The sequence below is a fragment of the Mercenaria mercenaria genome, chromosome 15 (assembly GCF_021730395.1).
Source record: "Mercenaria mercenaria strain notata chromosome 15, MADL_Memer_1, whole genome shotgun sequence".
Classification (NCBI taxonomy): domain Eukaryota; kingdom Metazoa; phylum Mollusca; class Bivalvia; order Venerida; family Veneridae; genus Mercenaria; species Mercenaria mercenaria.
In genome coordinates this window covers 60392387-60408888 of record NC_069375.1, presented here as the reverse complement: position 1 = coordinate 60408888, position 16502 = coordinate 60392387, and the positions used below count along the sequence as shown (strand labels likewise).

The 16502-nt window shown below is 33.5% G+C and overlaps 3 protein-coding genes across 3 annotated transcripts in view; all 3 read left to right on the top strand.

Moving 5' to 3' along the window:
* The window catches only part of LOC128549107 (uncharacterized), a 463895-nt gene that overhangs the window by 297565 nt on the left and 149828 nt on the right, over window positions 1–16502 (top strand). The window lies entirely within an intron of this gene.
* Window positions 1–16502, top strand: part of LOC123555994 (uncharacterized) — a 273928-nt gene that overhangs the window by 246086 nt on the left and 11340 nt on the right. The gene's annotated exons all lie outside the window — the stretch shown is intronic.
* On the top strand, window positions 9153–10184 carry LOC128549112 (uncharacterized). The gene has a single exon (XM_053525375.1). The coding sequence runs from the start codon at window positions 9348–9350 to the stop codon at window positions 10080–10082; it is 735 nt and encodes a 244-aa protein (XP_053381350.1). The 5' UTR covers window positions 9153–9347; the 3' UTR covers window positions 10083–10184.

Here is a 16502-nt window from a genome sequence, read left to right as displayed (position 1 = left end):
CCAAATCGCCAAATGGCTGTTGTAGGGAGGTTGCACCATATACTTTTTTAATGCGTATATTACGTATGAAGTGAAATAAATATAGAACAAAAAAGGTTATTTAAGGTCTAACATTGTTCTGTATAATATATATTTGCACTCATACCAAGCTGGGAAAAACTAGAAAAGGCAGGAATACAATATTCAGTGAAACATTTTTAATTTAAACTATTATTATAGTAAGATAAAATAGATATAGAATAAAAAGGTTATTTAACATTGTACTGTACAATACGAGAAATATTTGGACTCATACCCAGCTGAGAAAACCATATTGAACTCGCCTAGCGGCTCGTCCAATATGGTTTTCTCAGCTGGGTACTCGTCCAAATATATCACCGTATTTTACAGAACAATGTTAAATAACCTAATAACAAAGGCTACCTATTGAGACATGTTTACTTGTATTACATTTTGGGAAGGTCAATATAATTATATTACCGCAGCGGGACACATAAATATTTAATGTGCAGAGACGATCCCTCTTGGTGTCAGATGTTACTCACAGAATACAAGACAATGGTAGTATAATTTATTGTTGTCTGTCAGTACAGTCTGTAGGCGGAACTTTTAAATGATGTACACATAGAATTCAATTAAGAACATTGCAAAAACGATGTTTTTGGAGGAGGTACATCAAAGTTAAATGAGCCCTTCGAACAAAAATTACAAGTAAAAAGGGATACCTTGATTTATGTATTATCATCCAAGATGTTACTTAAGAAATATAGAACGTTTTCTCTCTTTTTCAAATATATGCTAACGTTAACGACCTGATTTTAATAAGTACAATCAGTAAAATGTATGTAATATCTCGCTGAAAAGTAATGACTTGCTTAAAATTAGAAAGCGACGAAACCGAGAAATACAAGAAATCTTAGAGCAACTCGCTTTAGAAAAGAAATCGGTACTGCACAAGACGAAAAGTCGACGTATATGATCTCATAAAGTTAGTATAAGTTATTGTTTTTTGCGCTTCGCAATAAGGAGAACACTAACATACTTGTTGCATCATCACTTAAAGTGAGAGGTTATACAGATTGGACCTTTCATCTCTAAAAATAATCCTTGTTATCACTTTTTATCATAACAAAATGTCAAAATTAACCGTACAGCTGCAGTATATTGTAGAGTATTTCCCTAATTTTGTGTCTACACATTATGTTAATTACAATGCAAAATGTAATATGATTTCGATGTGATCATATTACCGATCAATAGTTTCAGTTTAATTTTGTTTTACTGTCGATGTTTTGACAAAACAAAAAAAAACACGGGCTTAGCAAATACGTGCCGGAGAATGTCTAATTCGTTATGTGCTTGTTTATTTGGTTATTTCTGTCATGATGGTAACTAAGACCTAAGAGTTGCATTTTGCCGAATGTGCCCATTTAGCCAGCCAGTCATTTTGTTTTTCAAAAGGTAGTATGGACTTTATTATAAACTCGGAGAAATCCATTGGTGAACTTGATGACTCATGTGGAAGGAATAAAAAGCACCCTGACGAGGCTTGAAAAGTCGGCCGTGAGAAACAAAATATTTCAGCCACCAGACTTCTTATTTTCTCCTACGACTACGCAAAATTACGCATACACCCTCGTGCAATGAACTGGTAAATTTCAGTCACAGTTGCAAAAGTGATAATAAAAAACAAAATTCACTTCATCAAAATGTATTGCCACTTCATCAAAATGTATTGCCGTGTTCAGTTGTTCCAAAACTTTGAACAAAATGACAGACAAGAAATTGAATCTATCGAGAAAATGTGTTTCTTGTGTGTCTCGAGGGGACGTGTGTATCGCCAGAACCGACATACTTAAATTTATTGTATTTCTATCTTCCAAAACAGAGTTAAATGAAATTCGCACATGCTGAATAATACAATCCCTTAACGTTTTGCATGTAGCCAATTAAATTAGAATAATATTACATATATGACTGAAAGAAATCTATTTATAACTCAGAAAATGTTTTATATATTCTGACCCTGATACGACGTTCTGTTTTCAATACTTTTAAGAACATTTAAAGAAGCTGAACATGAATTTCGTTTATACATTACATGCATGTCAACTAAAATATTCCACTTATCACAGATTTAGGAAAAGATTTTATATACTCATCAGCAATAAATAAATATTATAGAAGTCTAGTAATTCTTTCCCATTGCATGCGCTTGAGACCCTCACTACCAATACAAAAATGAAGCATTCAGGAAATTCCTGAATTCCTTAAAACATTTATTAACCTATGTTCTCCCGGTAACATTCGGAGAAAATCAGTCATCATCATTCAATAAATAAATGCTTCATAGATACGAGTTCAGGATATGAGTTTTAATCAAACGTAATTCATTTAATTGGCCGATATAGTATTTGTTTAGATAAAGCACATCAGCCTCCGTAAACAAAAACCAAGAAAAACTTTATTAACATATGCGTTACCTCCAATACGATCCAAAACTTTCGCAGAGCCGAATTGACGATAGTTCCAACATGTTTCTCTGTCCGTTGATAGAGAATTTGTAAAAAAAATATAAATTTCAAGTTCAATATTTCTTCGGAGGCGTGGCAGGGCGTTTTATTAGGTAAGCGTATACATATTACACATAGCTGTGTAAAAATGTTTAATATGGTTGGTATAATAAAAGAGAGCACATTGGGTAGCAATAGGGGTCGGGTATGTCACAGAAATACAAGCAGGTAGTGGCTGAACAAAGAAAATATCCCTATTTCATTCAAAAACATTATCTTTATAACATCTTTATATTTTAAGCACAAGATATAACATTATGCATCATTCAAAAGGTCTCCAGTGCTGTCAGTAGGTTTACTTTGAACATGGAGAATATATTTAAGCACGTAAATGTTGTACACATGAGTAAACTTTTCATAGGAAAAACCCTGACATATTTTGCTCAAAAGTATTTAAATGTTGCTCTCGTAATTAACACATATTTCTTGCTTTTATGTTAATTAAGCTACAGAAGTTGAAACGGGAGTATCCAGAGTAATTCCAAAAAAAGTGTTATGATAGTAATTATCAGTTCAAAAGGAACGATAGGGTCTACAGGTGAATTGAAATCTTATAATTCGACTGGCAATGACGGCAGAAAATTCAGTTTACCACATTCTGTATCTTATATAATCAAATGTCTAATATCTTAAAGAAAATGCCTTCGAAATTTTAAGTTAATGGGAATAATACAAGAAAAGGGTAATACAGCAGACGAAAAGTCACTGAGAATTTCTTGGAAGCTCCGAAGGACTAGACTTGCATAAGCAATCGGTATTGCAGCAGACTAAAAACCTAAATATCCAAACATAAACGAAACTAATTACTGTAATCAGAGCAGTATTCGTTTGAGCTAGCTGCCTCCTTATTAAATTAAATCGCAGAGCATGCCTGTTCTAAGCGAAGGAAATTACATGTCAGAGACATTTATCAATATGGACCTATTTTCTTACTTTATAACTACTACTTACCTTAAATGCCTGATCTGAATGAGGAATGTAGGAACGCAGGGAGTTTAGAAAATTTAGGAGCGGTTATGGCGGAGAGGTCACAAGAGGAGGAGGGAGATTCTCAAAAATAAATTCGCCTACAAAAGTTGTATTCGTCACCTATACATGATTTGAAAGAAAGCATCGGTTACCGCTAATCGTAAAAAAAATAAACTTTTTGATCTAGCTGTTGTTTTAAAAGTAAGTATTTGAAACGGGGTCAAAGTTAAACCTGTCTCCACACACTAAAAGTTGGGACTATGACTGCTCTGTTTATGAATCTGTTATGCATCGATCATTTTACACTCATATCAAAGAAGGTAAACACTAAAGGTGGAAGCATTCTAGGACAAAATTCATTCAATCATAGCAATTGATTATCGTGTGTATTAATTTGTAATAAGTTAAACAAATTAATTTCGATGTTAAAGACAGGATAGGATTGGAAATATTGCAGGCTTCTGCTGAACAGCTTTTTATGACTCTGAGTCCAGCGTAAATGTGTTCCACAAAACTGCGCCGAGGGAACACTAGAAAAATATTCCATTTCTTTACAGACAAAAACACATATTCAAATGGTGTATATATATTGAGCTTATTCATCTCTTTGATCTGCTATAATTGAGTAATAATGACACGTAAGGACACAATTATGACGACTATTCATCGGAGAGCCTCCGATCATAATTCTAGAAATGTGAGTGAACTTCATTAAATTTACAAACAGTCCATGTCACCTGGATGGCTCTTACACGGAAATACCCAAAAACAAAACACACCGGCGAACGTCGAAACGTCAGCTGTAAGAAACAAATTAAGTGAATGCTTTTCTCTGTTGAGTTACTTCACATGTTTTCTTGTATCTACATACATACGCAGACAGAGACTCTCGTGTATTTAACAAACCAAGGAAACACGCGTTTTGATGAATCCCAATATCAACAATAATATTAGTGATAGATAACAAAACATTAAGATACATTACAATATTCCTTTGAGTTACATGTATTTCACCAAAATGACATCCAATAAATTAAATTTATATGGATAAAGTAAAAGGGGAATTGTGCAATGTTGAAAACGTCACACTAAAACAATTTGCATTTTAGCGCAACAGATGAAAGATCTGAAAGCAATCTTTAGATGTTAAAATCGTGTAATCTGTGGAATATTTGCACAGAATAATTTAATTATTTTACTCGAAATGCATAAATATATCCTGTTTAAGATAAGGGTTTAGCAGAAAAAAAATGAACTGAAAATAAGTTCGACCTAAATGAAATAAATTTGTCACAAGTTTTCCAGTGGATTATTGGAATATTACGGTAAAATATATCTGATAGTGAAAATATCAAAAGTCATATTCACTGGTCAAATATTATAAAAAATGGTGACTTGTATTAAGTACATTTTTTTGTTTTGTATGTAAGGTTAAATTAGGTATTTCTCGTAAACACCATATGCTACATGACAAGATTGCGTCTGGTGTTCACTGGATGAAAGATATCTTAATCTTTAATAAACATATCCTCTCTATATTTATTTTACAGTTTGATGTTTAATAAATTACCAGCGAACTCTGATAATAGTTGGCATATCTCTTAAATCCAGGGAAAAATTGTGATAAACAAAGTAGGATAAAAAATCTAGGAGGAACAGATCTTGAACAGATCTTTCATTGGTTTATATGTCTTCCTCATATTGTAAAATAATAAAGGAATGAAACATATCCTGTGTTATTGACAGATTTTTCTTTAGACGAGGACGAATCATAGGCATCGCTCTTGCCCTCGTCTGATGCAGTTCCAATCACTTGGGAGCATTAAACCCTCAGCAATTTTGCTGAAATTGGCATTCTTAATGACTCAGTCACGGCGGCCTGTTATAACACTGCTAACCAGAAAAATGTAACATCAAGTTTCATTTTATATACTAAAATGTCTATCAAATAGGGTTTCAGTCATCACAATAACGGGAATCAACTGCATAATGCACACAAATGCCTTAAAGGAGCACTCCCTTAAATTAATATCTTTATTATTTAAAAATGCTTACACTCGTTCGAAATAAAATGTTACTATAAAGTGGTTTGATGAACTCTTTGAAGCATTTATTCAAAGGAACACACATGTGGTCTGTCCAGTTTGTAGAAAATATCTTAAAGCATTATTCTTGTAATAGAAATGTAATGTGGAATAGAGGAAATTAAGCTTGCCTTTAGGAAGTACGTGTCACGATGTGAAAAAAATTCAAGAGGAAATGTATAAAGCGCCTTGTATTTCGGCCTGTAAAGTATTGGGTAGATCGAATCCACAGGATAGCCTCCCGGTTCTTGTATACTTCTCCGCACCCTGTGGCAAATATTTGTCAATTTTCAAAGCGTTCTTGTTAATTGTTAGAACGTCCAAACACATGTTTCCGATAACAAAAACGTACCTCATACATTGTATGATGAGGTGACGTCTGTAGACAATCGTGGTTGCAAGAGTGTAGCGGTTTCTGGAATGTTCTCCTTTTGTTTGAATAGATTTCTTGGGAATTGAAATACAGCAGCTGTTTTTAGGGACGCTTGAACCATCATCAGTGGTCTCAACTGATATCAAAGTAAGCTACCAATGTAAATGCGTTATGTTCGTATGATTATGTAAATACATTCTCACAGGATTCATTACCTACCAATGTAACGGTGATATGTTCCTATGATTCTATAGGTATTTCTCACAGGTTGTATCAGCTACCAATTTTAACGTGATATATTCTTATGATTATGTAGATACTTTCTCACAGGTTTCAACGATTATCAATGTAAGCATAATATATCCATATGATTATATAGATATTTTTGAAAGTTTATCAGTGTATACATGATATATCCGTATGTTGAACATTTTAACGGCTATCAATGTAAGCATAATATATGCAATTGACCCTACAAAGACATTAATCAGAAGTTATTAAGATATTTTTGCACTATTAGATGAAAAAAAGAAATGAAATACACTCTAAGATACATATTGTTGAACACATATGAAGGTGTATGTCAATTAACTGTAGTACAAACTCATTTTGTTCTACCATTTTCTTTCATGAGACAAATATCCCTGACATGGTAAAATCTGTAAGACATGCGTTCAAAATTCTTAGCTCTGTATTATGAAATTTTACAACTCACAATATCAAAGCATGTAAACTACACAAATTGAATACTTAAAAGTGTTCAATCACAATTAAGCAACATTAAACATTTTCCAGTTTTCATGTATTCTGTTAGAGCTTTATTCAGGAAACCAAAAGACCCAATACATAGAGTTAAATCCCTTCTGGAAATTTATATTTTAATATTGTTCGTGAAATTTAGTAATTACCTCCATATGATATAAAAGAATGTAAAAAGTTCTTTAGATTTCCATATTTCTAGTTTACTTTGCATTTGATAACTATTGGGATATTTCAACTACCTAAAACAGCGTATAGCTTCGGAATTTATCTAGTTTCAATTTATTTCGGTTGAGCAACCGAGATAGGCAAAGTGAGGTAATAATAATTCTACAAACTTGCAGACAAAATATATATTTGCTAATGCACATTTTTTTGACAACTTTAATATTATAGTGCTTATATTCATATCTTCCCTAAGGATCAAATCAATATATACGCTAAAATAACGCTATCCTGGCTGGGCAACCTAGATAAGGAAACCAATTTTTTACATACTTACAGAGAAAATTAAGAATTTTAATAAGGCTATAAACATTTTTTCTCTGTGTGTTCTTATAATGCTCAGAATTAATTTCTTAAATGAAAACGTTTTAGACTGAGTATCTCTCTTTAACATGGCCGACAATGAATTTATTTTTATTTCAACTCTACGGAATTTCTATGATAAGGCTTCATTTTGAATACAATTAGTTTCTTGTAAGAACATAGTGTGGATAAATCAGACGGCAACCAAGTTTATTTTAATACTTTTGGCAAAGATTGTAATACTGTATATCCTGGTGTAATACACTCATCCGATAAAAAAACGCTCACGTGTGAGTCCGCAAAAAAGTGATAATGACACGATAAGTATATTAAATTATATTCACCTGGTCAACTCCAATTTTCACGAGGTGACGTCAGTAAGTCTGTGTGTCAGAAGAATAGAAACTCCAGAGTAACGCTGTGCATCGTAAGTATATATACTGATATAAATATGACATTTAAAAACTTGAGATTTTTCGTGGCATCAAAGAGCACGGTTTCACATATATCTTTTCGCAAGCTCCATCTCCCTACGATCACAGTCTTTTCGTTTTAGCAATTTGATCTAAATCTTATTATGTCCGATTCGGACACCACGTTCAAGAGAATCAATATATGTACATCGAAACAGACTTCGAAGTTGTGAAAATCATGCATAAATGCCTTAATTCATTTATAAATGATATGTTGAAATAAAGCCAAATTGCCTCGGAACATCAAAATCTCAGTCATAGCTTTCCAACTGCACCGAATTGTAAATAACTATTTTTATTCTTTAATAAGGTTGGAATGCCTATTGATGTAAATATGATATATTCATATGATTATGTAGGTCTTAAATACTCTTAATTAATAATTTTACAACATGCCTGGAAAACAAATGAGCAGCCTGTCGGCATTATAATTATCTGGATAATTCAGACGTCGACCGTCTTTGATCAAAACAGTTTAAGTTTAGATTAAAATATTATATAACCTGCAGAAACACGCTCGCTTGAATGATTGAAAGCGCTGCACAGTCACGGAGCCTCAAATCCAGGAGCCTCCGTGGCCGAGTGGTTAAGGTCGCTGACTTCAAATCACTTGCCCCTCGTCGATGTGGGTTCGAGCCTCACTCGGGGCGTTGAATTCTTCATGTGAGGAAGCCATCCAGCTGGCTTACGGAAGGTCGGTGGTTCTACCCAGGTGCCCGCTTGTGATGAAATAATGCACGGAGGGGCACCTGGGGTCTTCCTCCACCATTAAAGCTTGGAAGTCGCCATATGACCTATTATGTGTTGGTGCAACGTTAAATCAAAAACAAAAAATAACACAAAATTCATTTGCTGTCATGTTATAGTACTTGGGACACCATGGATACATATTATAACAATTTCAGACATACGTTTCCGTTAATATTTAGTTTTGTTGACAAAAGCATTAGTCAATAACTGTAAAATACATTTTGACTGTGAAGAAGTCTTCAATCTAGCAACAATCGACTGCTTCCCACCAAAGTCCAGCATTGCTGAATGGTAAGATAAGCAAGGTTAGAACCCGTGGCGAGTTGGATAATATGGTGGGAACTTTCGTTCTTCTTGCACAGGAAACGTTGTATTTTCATGTATGCAGATATTCATACTTCTCTTGTTTATTAGCTAAAAGAATTTCAAAGACAATGTACATATATTTATTTTCCGCTGTCTTACAGATGTCTTACGTTTGTCGTTGCATCTCTTTGCAATTTCGTTATCTCAAAACTAGTAGTACGTTATCTGTATGCCACGGTTATAATTTATGAAGAACTTTAACATGTTTACTTGATGTTTCCAAAATTAAGATAACCTAGGAAGAACTCCAAACAACTCACGAAAAGCAAGCTAAAATTTCTTATATCTCACAGTCTGAAAGAAAACTTTGTCGAAATAAGTCAGTTGTATTTTTCGAAAAAGAATTATAAATAATAATAAATTTCACATTTCAATTCACCGTTTCTTTATTCTAAACAGTTAAGGAATATAGTAAGAAGACATCAAATATAACTTTGAATGAAAACAGTCCAAGAAGTGTTAAAATACAATAATGAAGATAGAAAATTTACGCATCGTTTTCTTTATCATTTATATTATGATAAGTGAAAAAGTACACTGCACATCGTTAATAGAAAGTAACGGCACCGCTGCCAAAGACATTGACGGAAAACTATTACTGAATCTTGGAAGGCAACTTAATAAGCCGATGATAACATTGCTTGGAATGGCTATTCGGAATCTTGAAAACCTTCACCCTTGCGATGACTGGACACAGTGGTCAGACTGCGGGACTATTAATAAAGGATTTATTTCAACCAGAAAAAGAACGAGATTATGTGGAAAAAATCAGTATTCCCCAGTGAAGAATGAAACTAAAACAACGGCAACGGACATAAGTATTTGTGAGGGATTTTGTCCCAAGGACTATAACATGACAGCGAATGGATTTTGTGTTAAACTGTATGTTAGTAGAAAAACATTCGATGACGCAGAAAAGCAATGTAGAGAGGACGGAGGTCACGTTATTAATATTGATTCAACGATGAAAAACAAGGACGTCAAAGCTGTAACGCAGGGATTTAGCAACGCCATTTTCATTGATGGTCAACGTAAAGATTCCAGTTCACCATGGTTGGCGATGAATGGCTCAGAGAAAAAATTCTTCAACTGGAATTCTGGAGAACCCGACAGTTCTTTATGTATATATCTGCATTATGCCAATTCATATTGGTATGACTCTACTTGCACAACCACCAGACCATTTGTGTGTGAAATAGAACAGTAAAAGAACAATTAGACTTTAGTTACACACTAATGGGATAAAACTAAAAAAAGAAAATATTGCAACATGTAAATAAAAGATTTCAAAGACAATTAAAATTGAAAAGATACTTTTACTTTTTTATTCTTATGCATATATAATTCTTTTATGAAATACAATCTGTGAAAAGATCCTTTGGAAGCATAGTTCGCAACCAAGCAACAAACTAGCAGACTGGACTTGACTGAATGCTTCTTGAGAGGTAATGGAATGTACATTACCCTTCATGCCCTTTCAACCGACTTAAGTGAAATGATTATAGTACAACTGAACATATGACCAGGAAATTATGTAAAAGACTGAGTCGAAGTACGGTGAGACTTTTATAGCCACCAAACGGCACATAAAGACTTCCGTTGTGATACGAATAGTTAATAAATTTTGTGAGAAGATCATTCGGAAGCATAGAACGCAATCAATCAACATAACAACAGGTTCGGTTTAACTGTGCCTGTTCGTGAGATGAACACCCACCCATCACGCGCCAAGCAAAATGTTTGGTATACCATCATATGATTTGGAAATGGTCGAATAGATCACTTCGATCCTGACATGCTAATATGCTGTTCTGGTAATCCAACAGACGCTATTTAATATGTGTCTAATATGCACTGTATAGACTTGCATACTACCTTGCTCAAGAAGAGTCAGATAATGGGCCATTTATTGCTAATTATAACTACATTGATGTCTCAATGGGGTAAGAAGTATCAGGATGATAATGTGAAGCAAAGTGATAAAAAACAACTGGTCTTGAGATATCACTTTTCTGTTCAGAATTTAGTTGATCTGCGCTTGTAGAAAATCAAGTTTCGCATATACAAATACTGTTAGTACCTTTTAAAGAAAAATATATTTATCGCTTTATTAATTGGTGTATGTATCAATCAAATCAACATTATACATTGCATTGAGTATGTTTGTATATGTTTTTACCTATTACATGTAGTAAAACAGAAATTGCAAAATAAATTTTGTATTATTTTGACATAATGTAAGTACCTTAAATCGTCTGAAAGGTTAAATGAATATCAAAACTACTACTGTAACAATAACTAGCTAAAGAAATTATAAATATTAACAATTATAATGCTTATAAATTAGGTCATATATTAATGGTATCAATGAAACACACTAATCCTATATCCGATAACAGTAACTGCATATTTAAAATAAAATATTTTTTCAAATTTTTATAAGTATTGTATTTAAATATAAAGTAAAATCACTTTCACTTGTACGAGCTTTTCATTATTATAATATTGGCAGATTTAAAGCAGTGGTTGCTGAGAATTATTTCGGACTAGGATACCAGGACTGACGGACGGACGGATGAAGCGGCGACTATATGCTTTCCCTTCAGGGAGCATAAAAAAGACTTTAGAAATGTATGATTAATTGACAAACACCTAGTTCCCCTGTTTGACAAACATAGTGTAAAATTCCGCAACAGTCACATAGTAATGCTGAAATAGAATGGTTCAGATAAATTATAAAAAATAGGGTCGGTCAAAAGGAAGGACTTTGGATTAAGCACTTTGATTATTCACAGAAGTATACTTTAGTACAACTTTTGTCTGGAGAAGTTCTCAGCAACCACAGCTTGTAAATTAGAGAAAATTCATAAGAAGTTTGAATATTAAGAGGAGAAGCCTTTTTGCCTTTGTGTTTCTGTCCGATGTTTTTATTGAATTACAAAATGTACTACCCTTTGATTATTCAACAGTATTATACTATTATACTACAAGTAGTAGATATTGTACAAAATGTTATACATTTATGTGTCGAATTTAACATTGCACAATGTCCATATTGATTTACTAGTAATTGTTTGGATATCATTTTGGTGTAATACTTGTAACTGGAATGAATACGGTAACCTAATGGGTTTTTGTCTATTACTAGTATTACACTTGGTACTGATTTTCAGCTGAACACGTGTTTCCTTTTTTAGTGGATTCCATAAAACAGGTGAAGTGCGCCAACAGAAAAAGACGCTCAATTCATCCACCTGTTCCTCATAGTTGACTTTTCGACCTTTGTCAGTGTGTTTTGTTTTAGAGTCCTTCTAATTAAGATCAAAACAGCTATCTCTCATGAGCATCATATCTTAGATGACGATATTGCATCTGCTTTTCACTGAACAAACAAGCTGAAATAATACATTTATGTATTTCAGATGACAGTGTTAATATCTAGAGTAAATAAAATAAAATACCAAGCTTGGTGGAAGATTGCATATCAGCAACATTTATCATTCAGACGCAGGAGAGTTGTGATAAACAAACCTATGATAGCAATCTCCCAAGAACAAAGCTTTCACTATTTTAAATTTTCCAAATTGAAAGATTGTGAAATATAAAGACTATAATTAGTGACATCCCGTAATTAGTGTAAACCTGTCAAAACAGGAGTTGTCCATTTTGCTTCAGATTTTTTAGATGGTCATTTCTAAAATGTCAAATATTTCTGTTTTTTACAAAGCGAGGAGGGAAAACCTGACGATATATGGTATATTGGCGCAATTGATTGTTATTTCACACGGAAACATCTAAAAAGTTGAATTTGAATTTTTAGTTGCCTTCTCTGTGTATTATGAGCATAAAACTTTAAATGCTCACAATGTCTACGCATTTGCAAATGAGGTTATAGACAATGAAGGATAATAAACAAAACTAAAGTTATAAACAAAAATGAGGCAATAAACAAAAATGAGTTTATATAAAACATGAGGTACATGAAATAAACAAATATGAGGTTATAAACAAATAGAGGTCATCAACAAATAAAGGTTATAAATAAAACCCTATATTTTTCTGTGTTCTTACAGCGCTCAGAATTTCATAAATGAATTATTTTGGGATTCATTTCCACTCCTTAAAACATCCGATGTCGAATTACTGGTGTTTGCTATATTACGTCCGAAGAATACCGGATTGCATGGCGAGAAAAAGTAATCATATAGAAATTGTCGATTGTCATGACGGGTCCAATACCTTTAGTATTGTACGACGTGACGTCATGTAGGTCATGTGCCTGATCAAAAGCCAGAGAAATGAAATGCCAAAACAACGTTGTACATCGTGGGTATGTAATATAACAATTGTAGGTTTGCATAATATTTTAGTGTGACTGTAAAAGTACTAATTTAAAAGCAAATAATGGCCGACTCTGATGCCCGTCAAATCAAGTATTGATGAATTGTAAGTTTAGAAGGGTTGGAACACATTGCATGCTTGATAAAATGGCAGAAAACTTTATCCTCCTTGAACATTGAAGCAGTTGGTTTTTCTGCTAGGAAAGTTGAAACAGTAATTTTCAGTCATCTTCCATTTGTCATGACGTTTCTACGCAGTTTCGTTATCTTAAATAAAGTCAGTGCGTAATCTACATCCAATGTTTATAAATATTTACTAAAGAATTTTAAGATATTTACTCAATATTTTCAAAGTTAAGATAACCTGAGCAGAACTCTCAACCCTCTCACGAAAATCAAGCTAAACATTTCGTAGCTCCCACAGTCTAGACGTAGACTTTGTCGAAAGAAGCAAGGAAATTTTTCCTAAAAGGAAAGATTATATTAGATCTAACATTTTAAAATTTTGAATTCATCACAATTATAGTGCAATCTATGATACAATAAGCTGAAAGGACAGCATATTGATTTTATTCAGAAATATAAACACAGTGGTAACAGCAAGAATGAAGATAGGAATTTTGCGCTTCATTTTCTGTATAAGTTTAATTACGATTGATAAAAACGTACATTGTACGTCGTTAACGGAAGGTAATGTAACCGCCACGAAAGACGTTAATGGGGAAATGTTACTGAATCTAGGACGGCAGCTTAACAAGCCAGTGTTAACATTGCTTGGGATGGCGATTAGGAATCTTGAAAACCTTCACCCTTGCGATGAATGGACACAGTGGTCAGATTGCAGTGCTGTTAAAGAAGGATATATTGCTATCAAAAAACGTACGAGGACGTGTGGAGGAACTCCATCCGCATCTGAACAAGAAAATAAAACAACAGAAACGGACATAACTATTTGTGAGGGATTTTGTCCACAACACTATAATATAACGGCAAATGGATTCTGTGTTAAATTGTATGTCGCTGCCAAAACGTTCGACGACGCAGAAAAACAATGTCAAAAGGACGGAGGCCACGTGATCGATATTGATTCAGAGTTAAAACACGGGGATGTCAAGACGATCCTCAAGGGACTTGGAAAACATGCTTTCATCGATGGTCGCCGTAAGGATTCAAGTTCGCCATGGTTGCTTGTAAATGGCTCGCAGAAAGAATTCTTCAGCTGGTATTCAGGGGAACCGGACAGTGATTCGTGTTTATATATTCACCATACATATCTACTGTTTTGTGATCATCCATGCACAGCGAGATTTTCGTTCTTGTGTGAAATAGTAGGGTGAGACAATGAGCCGACAATGTTTAATAAACTAAGAAATTTCAAGGACTAAAACTAAACATAGCAAACATTGCTCTCCAGGTTAAGACATCGACTTCAAAGAACGTTTACCGGCATAGAAATTGATTTGACTTTCTTAAATACATTTTGCGTTTACTTCCATCCTATAAATATTATGGATTATATATCTCATTTTTATTGCCAAGGCAAATCAATGTTCGTCATTGTTATTGATCACTGCTTGCACTGTCATTGTGCTCTTAGTCTATTTCTTGAAAATTCGTTTCTGTTGCATATCTACTGTTTTGTGATTATCCATGCACAGCGAGATTTTCGTTCTTGTGTGAAATAGTAGGGTGAGACAATGAGCCGACAATGTTAAATAAACTAAGAAATTTCAAGGACTAAAACTAAACATAGGAAACATTGCTCTCCAAGTTAAGACATCGACTTCAAAGAACGTTTACCGGCATAGAAATTGATTTGACTTTCTTAAATACATTTTGCGTTTACTTCCATCCTATAAATATTATGGATTGTATATCTCATTTTTATTGCCAAGGCAAATCAATGATCGTCATTGTTACTGATTACTGCTTGCACTGTCATTGTGCTCTTAGTCTATTTCTTGAAAATCGTTTCTGTTGCCAGCTACATTTGTATGTATAATATATAACAATGTAGTAGTTAAGCTCGGTACTATTAAAATAAAAACCTTAATGGCAGAGGAAACCACTGAGTAGATGATAATCAAATATTTTATATAGATACATTCAAAATCATTAACATTTGTCATAAATAACGGTACTTTCGATGTTACTCAGGAATACCGTTATCAGGTTTGTAGCTTATCAATGGGCAGTCAGATACTTTTCTCTCTTGCCGTTGTCACTTGAAAACACTGTTCACAGTTCACTCTAAGAAGCATCTACGACAAATAATGACTTGTATCATATATTGTTGTAAGTCAATGAAAAACAACTTTGAAGGTTATGATAAACTCTAGTTGAATGTGATCTTGTGGATCATGAATTTAAGCTACATTGACTTGTATTTAATTTAAAATCGAATTTGCCATTAATGCTATATTTGATAATCCACACATAAAGAAACACGATGACGTCACCGGGATAAATAAGTCCGAAATTAAACTACATTAATAAAACTTAAGGTATATTAGTACGCCTTCCTAAGCCCTTTTTCCTTTCCCAGACACATATGCACTCCAAAAATAATTCATCGAAAATAAACGATCATTTACTTGAAAATATTATGCGCACTTTGTTTTAAATGTTACACCATGGAGCTATTTATTAATTTAACTTCTTATTTACTTTTCGTTTTAGTTTCAACCCCTTTGGCAACTCCATCTATTAACTTGTATGAACCCACAAAAAAATTGACACTTCAAGGCTAAAACTAGAAATCTGCTGATACAAATCCACTTTTTGCGTAAAAATGTTGATATGCTGTACATTTATATGAAGATGATCATTTTTGCAACAGACGCGTAAGATAAAAAATTTGTAGTTTTTCCATTTGTTTTGGACCACAAATTTTTAGTTGCAATGTTTATTTTGTTCATCAGTTTAAACATTTAAACTTTCGGTCAAACAGGGATACTTCGAAATTAATAAAATATATCAACAACTTCGTCATCACGTTCACCTTAATTAGGAAATTACCATAATCATTTTCAAGTATATTTTATTTTCATTAAAGGTCGTCAAAAGAATTCCTTAATATGTATCGGCGTGAAGTTGGCAGTACAGCAGTAGCAGCAGTAGGAGCAGTTAACTGCTGCTACTGCCAGCAGTTACAGCAGTTAACTGTTCCTACTGCCAGTAGTTACAGCAGTTAACTGCTCCTACTGCCAGCAGTTACAGCAGTTAATAAGCTGTTACACTAGTTTGATGGTGTTGCTGACATCAGGTATTTTGTGTAAATAAAAACA